At 36.8% G+C, this 6,564-nt stretch overlaps 1 protein-coding gene across 7 annotated transcripts; it reads right to left on the reverse strand.

The window, feature by feature from the left end:
- Window positions 1-2,304: 2,304 nt before the first annotated feature.
- On the reverse strand, window positions 2,305-4,596 carry LOC122090121 (F-box protein At4g18380-like). 7 transcript variants are annotated; one of them, XM_042659970.1, is made up of 2 exons: window positions 4,223-4,596; window positions 2,305-3,642 (listed from the first exon to the last, which is right to left on the reverse strand). In XM_042659970.1, exon 2 carries the CDS (start codon window positions 3,635-3,637, stop codon window positions 2,594-2,596), a length of 1,044 nt encoding a protein of 347 aa, XP_042515904.1. In that variant the 5' UTR covers window positions 3,638-3,642; window positions 4,223-4,596; the 3' UTR covers window positions 2,305-2,593. The 7 variants fall into 7 exon arrangements, with proteins under 7 accessions (XP_042515904.1, XP_042515901.1, XP_042515900.1 ...); XM_042659967.1 differs by having other exon boundaries at window positions 2,305-3,799; XM_042659966.1 differs by having other exon boundaries at window positions 2,305-4,097.
- Between the last annotated feature and the right edge of the window lie 1,968 nt (window positions 4,597-6,564).

Raw genomic sequence — 6,564 nt, forward strand, 5'->3', positions numbered from 1 at the left:
TTTTTAATACTGTTTAAGTGGACCAAATAATTCGGTTTAATTTGGTTCGGCCCGAATTATTAACGTTTTAAATTCAAATTAGTAAAAGGTGTGTTTTTTTTACCGAATTTTATTTTTAATTCGGACTCGGTCAGAATTTTTTATTTAATTCGAAAAATTTTGGTTCGACTGAATAATTCGCAAATTATTCGGCCGAATTGTTAACTAGGAAACAGATAAAAGATTCAAACAAATACGTATAAATTCAATCCAAACAATACTCTTAAATGATCCCGGAAACCCTAAAAAATACGCCAAATTTAAGAAATTTCAGATCTCACAACTGCTCAAAGATCGACGAGCAACAAATTACAAGGAATCAGGAACCGTGCCGTCATGCTGCTCCTCAACCCCTTGAAACCCGGCAAATGTCAAGATTCAAACAAATACGTATGAATTCAATCCAAATAATACTCCTCAACCCCCTGAAATCCGGCAAATGTCGACTTGTAATCGTCTTAGAAAAAAGAGAAACTAGCAACCTCGATCAGAATCGACCGTTTAAGGGCGATGATGATGGACCATCTCGTTCCTGGGTTAGAACATGGCAAAGGAGCAATTTGTTCCTGGGTTCGGACCCTAGTTAACAATTCGGTCGAATAATTTGTGAATTATTCGGCCGAATCGAATTTTTCCGAATTAAATAAAAAATTATGACCGAGTCCAAATTAAAAATAAAATTCCGTAAAAAAATATGATTTTTACTAATTTGAATTTAAAACGTGAATAATTTGGGCCGAACCGAATTATTCGGTCCACTTAAACAGTATTAAAAAAAAAAAAACGTCATATATGAAACCCACGGTACCCACCACCGAAATAGTTTTTTTTTTTTTCATCTTCTTTTCCCACAAATTTCCGCCTCCTTCTTCCCATCTTTTTTCTCTACCTAATTTCTTCTGTAACAATTGTACGAATCTACTCTTTGTTTCATTTCTTCTCATAACTTCATCAGTTCATCCTAAGATAGGGGAGATATCAAGCCTTGATGGATAATTTGAGGTTCTGGGGGACCAGGACAGATTCATATCGCCGTATCAATCAATCTTCTTTTATATTGTTGCTTTAATTTTGAAAAATTAATGCGTCTTAGTGCAATATGGGTCTTGTGAACCCAAGCAAAATGATAGTGAAAATTTTTTGTGGTCAATTTATTTATTTGTTTTATTGTAGTTGTAATCTTGCTTTCACTCTTTTGGGGCCTAATCTATTTCATAAGTAGAAATTGGATTACAATAACCATTGCTTCCATCGCTCAATGATAATTTTTTCATAGTTTTTTACTTTATTATATAAAGTAATTTGCTCTTTCTAAGTATACAAATCAAGTTAATAACTTGATAAATAAAAAATATACAATAAACTATGAAAATAATATCCGAATTTTTTGCCAGACTTTTATTTTTTTAATCGAATAATTCTCAAATCCGAATCTGATTCTGATTTTTATTTTGTCCGCTTTTTTGACAGCTTTTTTAACCGAATCCTTAAATTAATCAATCGAATAATTCTCCGCCTGAATAATTCCCGAATCCGAATTTGCTAACTATGGTCCATACTAGAGGAAATGTCGAGTTCAAAATCTTGTTCCGACACCCTGGTACCACAAGCTATCACAGGCAGGTCACCAGAATACCAGATACCTCTTGTCGCAGAAAGAAGATTTAGGGGGAAGTAATTAAAGCATTAGTTCATCCTTTCTTTCTTGGGTTCAATTAAAAATGAATCTTCTCATCTAGAATGATCATAGAAAGGTAGTTGACATGTTAATAACGGTAATACCACAAGTGCAGACCTAACTCTCTCCATTGTAGGTAGGTGGGGGAGATGAATTGCAGTTCAAAAGGTGTGGGATATGAATTGCAATTCTTAACTTCCATCTGTTCCATACCATTAAAGAAAAACTTCTACATGTTCTAGCCAACATCTAAGATCCACGTGGATTTTGGCAAAAGATATTTCATATCCAACAATTGGTGGGAGGCGGGGAAAAAACTCTCATAATAATTCTTCAGCTGGCATGAAGTACAGGGATGAACTGAAGCAATCTCAAGTGCAATTTCCTTTGATATCTATATTACAGCAACGGAAGATAGAAACCTAAGTTTAGCTCATATCAACCAAAACACAACCAATTAAGTGGAAGATCCCAGCCCCATCATCCTATCGGCAAATGCAAATACAATTCAAATGCAAATACAATTCAGAAGAAAAATCAACAGCTATCGATGGTTTTATATGACAAATGAATAGGGAATTTGCCCATTTTTCTCACAACAGTACTCCATACATGTTAAAATATTATATAAACAAATACAATCAAACCATTCTTACTGTACATAGCAGCAGAGGCCAGAGAGGGTATAGAACTACAGAAGGGAGCTGGGACACACCCGAAAAGGCAGAAAATACAACTCTTCTCCAGAACACAATCACTGGACTTTCTTTTTCCATAAAAAAAATTACAGATGGTTGGGATTTGATGAAGATTCTGACTTAATTTTACCTAAAACAAATTAAGAACCAAACTGTGAATGGAGTATGTGAGACGAATCTAGAATCCATTCATCTCCAAAAGGTATGTTCTACGTTTCACCAATGTCTTTACAGCTGCTTTGAATGGACCGTCAAATGCTCCAGAAACAAATGCCTCCACCTCCTTTTTGCTTGTCCCGCTGCCTTCTCCCGATGGCTTGATGGCCACTAATGTTGCACCTTGCATTCCAATTCCTTCAGGGAGCTCCAAATATGGAGCATATCTCAATTTCATGTTTGAAGCTGGAACTTGGGTCCGTTTTGAGGATGCTGAGGCAGCCAAAGGCTTCTCTTTGAACTCCCTCAATTGCTCGCCGCTCATGCTCAGAGTCCCCTGCCCATCAGCATCCGTGAAAACAACAGTCTTCAGTGTTGGATGGTCTCTTATTATCGGTTCCAGTAAATAATGCCTCGTCGAAGCAGCAATCAATGAGCTAATAGTCCACACCACACGCAATTTCAAACCCCCATTCGTGTAAAATGATTCGGGTATGCCATTGTCTTCAAGCAATCCTTGTTCTGCAACTGGCTTCAAATCTATCTGGGTACCTCCTAAAATAACACAGTTTTGTAGGGTGCTTCCAAACTCGGCTTTCCATTTTAGAACAACTCCATCTTCAGTACAAACATCTGCCCCTGGCAATTCAATCCATAGGTTCTGGATGTAATGGAAATTCTTTAGGACTTGATCAAGAGTGCTTTGAGATACTTGTGGAAGAAGTGTTTTGTTCGTGTTGTTGCTGTTGCGCATATTGTGAAAAGGCTTGATGAGGCTAAAGAACATGTACTTGAGAATGTTGGAGAAGAAGTTACGGGGTTTATGGGAAGAGCAGTATGGGCTCTCATCATTGTCTCCATTGATAGTTACAACCTCGTCAATCTTGATGTAGACATCTTGAACCAAGGGCACAAGGGAATTTAACCGCCTGCAGACTGCAGAGCAGCGGCCAAGAGACCTAATGTCAGCGAGCTTGTTGAGGACGATGAGGACAAGAGAATCCGGAATTTGATCAAAGCCGCATGAGTAGATTTCGGCATCACAGACTCGGGTTCTGGACTGCATTTTCTCTTCAGTAATTGCAGATTTTGACAATCAATTCCAGCCAATTCGTCAAATTTTTAAAAGAAAGATGAGAACTGAACGGAATGATAAAATAAGCTGCACTGAAAGAGCAATCCGGCCACTAAGAAGCTCTTATAAACAAAAGACTTGAATTTCGATAGTCTGAAAGAAAATGTTGGGGGGATTAATTAAGGAAAAAAAAAAATCAAATGAAGAATTACCGTCACAAGTGCATCAACTATGTTAGGTTTTAAACCAGAGCAATTTCTAAATCCAGACACCAACGGACTCCGAAATCCTAAAGATCCTATGTCGTCAAGGATCAGACAGAAAGTCGAAATCCCTAATCCCCAAAATACTCCGTGATCTTCACTCATCACATACAGAACCGAGGAACTTTCGGCGACAAAACTCTCGAATACGATAGAAAGAAACTCCAACGAACGCTCCGACCAAAACACTAAAACACCGCGAAATGACCACAATTTTGACAAACAGAGATCAGAAAAAGAAAGAAAGAAAAAAAAGATCCATTGATCGACAAAACCAAGACAATCATAATAAATGCAACAAAACGCACCTTACCCAAGTCTTCGACGAGAATCCCTTGTTCTTCGCCTGAAAAATCTGATCTTCAGGCGGGAAATCATACAACACAGAATCTGAAACCCGAAAGATATTGACTTGATATACGGTCGGATCTCAACCAATCTGATGAAAAACCACCGTAAAGTATCCCGTATTCCCAATTCAAGACGAATTCCGATAACAGAGTCGTTGAAACAGAGCGAAACTAGAGGGTTTTTTCTGAAATGAGATTAGGGTTTTAGGAAACAAGATCGAAGCGTAAAGCTGTTAAGAGAGACGCGGCTTTTCTTCTTGGATCTCTTTTGTGCTTAAATATACATTCTCTCTCTCGAACTGCTACCTTTGAAGACTCTCAGGAATCTTTCTCTCCTCTCAGCCTCAGTTAATTTTATAGTCGTTTCGGACAGAAGATAACGGCGCCGTCAAATGTGTGGTGTGTAACGTGAATTTACAGACTACTTGCGAGGAGATGATGACGACGTTATAGGAGGATAACGGGCACACGTCGACAGGTGGATAACTGTTGCATGCATCCTTGTCAAAAAAAAAAGTGTCTTATGTTTTGGATTCAGTGCTCTAAGGGTGTAGGGAGGTATCAAGAATGGCTTATCATTTATCAATTCAGACCGTGTTTGATTGTAGATGATACCATTGATTGATGTGTTAGAACAAGAGGTTTTAAAAGTAGATCAAAGCTAGAGTACGTGATACATAACTTTAATCACATTATATATGATGGAAAACAATATGATGAAAATTAAGAAGAGAGATCGTAAGTGACTATTTTAAATATTTAGGATAAACTATAAATAAAGAAAGTGATATAGAAAATGATGTTTTACAAAGAATTAAAGTGGGATGGATGAAGTGAAGATGTGCGACCAAAATATTATGTGATTGACGTATTTCTTTAAAGTTTAAAGAAAAATTTTATGACTGTTGTACGATCGAATATGATGTATGAGATAAAGTGTTGGACAATTAAAAAGTATCATGTAGATAAATTATGTGTAGAAGAGATGGGGATATTAAGATGGATGAGTGGCTAAATGATGAAAGATAAAGTAAAAAAATGAACATATTAGAGTTGATTTAGGAGTTGTCCTGATCCCTGATAAGCTTGGAGAAATTCGATTGAGGTGGAATGATCATATTCAATAGAGGCATAGGGATGCTTCAGTTCCAAACCCTTGAAGTTGGGAAAAGCTGAATTTGTTGCTGTTGTTGTAATTGTACCATTGATAGATATGTGTGTGTGTGTGTGTGTGTGTGAGAGAGAGAGAGAGAGAGAGAGAGGTCATTGTCTGGTTGCATGGCCGCCATTGAAGAGTCACACTCACACAGCCATCAATAAGTGTGGGTTTTTCATATTTCACAAGGTGTAGGGCCATCATTTTACCTCCTTTGTGTGTTACACAAGTGCCACTTGATCAAATTCCAATCATCTGATACTTACACAAGAAAACCCTAAGAGGCATTAAAACATCAATATCAGGGTCAATTCAAGTCGATTTCTATCCAATCCAGATCATAATCAGCCAAGACCTTCTCGGATACCAATTGTGTATTTTTAAACCCTTGTTGTATTAATATGTTGAGGGGGTTAAATTATTTTTTCATATTCTTGGAGCAAGGATTCTTACATGTCCATCTAGAGGAATCTTTTCCACACTCTCAAATTTATTGCCATGTGGACAAGATGACTTGGCATTATACACCAAATTTGGTAGCTCATGTATGCTTTACATCTCTCTATATATTTTGGGGCTTTCAAAATGGCATTACTTTTAGGATCAAATTTTCCTTCCCCCATAGTTGAATTAGGAATCTCTTCACTCATGATTTGAAGCTTATATGAGATTCCTGGAATAGTAAAAAGGATACCTCTTAACTTGGTCAATAAGAGGTTAGAGTAATGATCAGCTCACAATACTGTGGGTGAATGAAAACTATCCTTACCTTACCCAAAAAATAAATAAATACCAAATAGGATACAAACTTAGTTACCAAATATTAGTTATAGCTGGTACTTGAGAAAGGTTCTTACATATTGCAATGAGTACATACATAGCAATCCCAGACCAACCTTTTTATTGTGATGGAAAATCAGACCTACCCTTTGGAACTAAATTTGTGCATATGAATTCACACAAACTATATTGCTATGTATAATTTAAAAGTTGGGTAAAAAGGACTTAGGCATACATTTTTAGCAAAGTATAGTATGGGAACAAACTCCATGTCATGTCTACCAGAAACTACCTTAGAACTTCCATGATGTTGGCGTTTTGTCCATTAAATTATTTTTAATAAAGTGTTTATTTAAATTGATGATTGCA

This window comes from Macadamia integrifolia, chromosome 9 (assembly GCF_013358625.1).
Source record: "Macadamia integrifolia cultivar HAES 741 chromosome 9, SCU_Mint_v3, whole genome shotgun sequence".
Classification (NCBI taxonomy): Eukaryota; Viridiplantae; Streptophyta; class Magnoliopsida; order Proteales; family Proteaceae; genus Macadamia; species Macadamia integrifolia.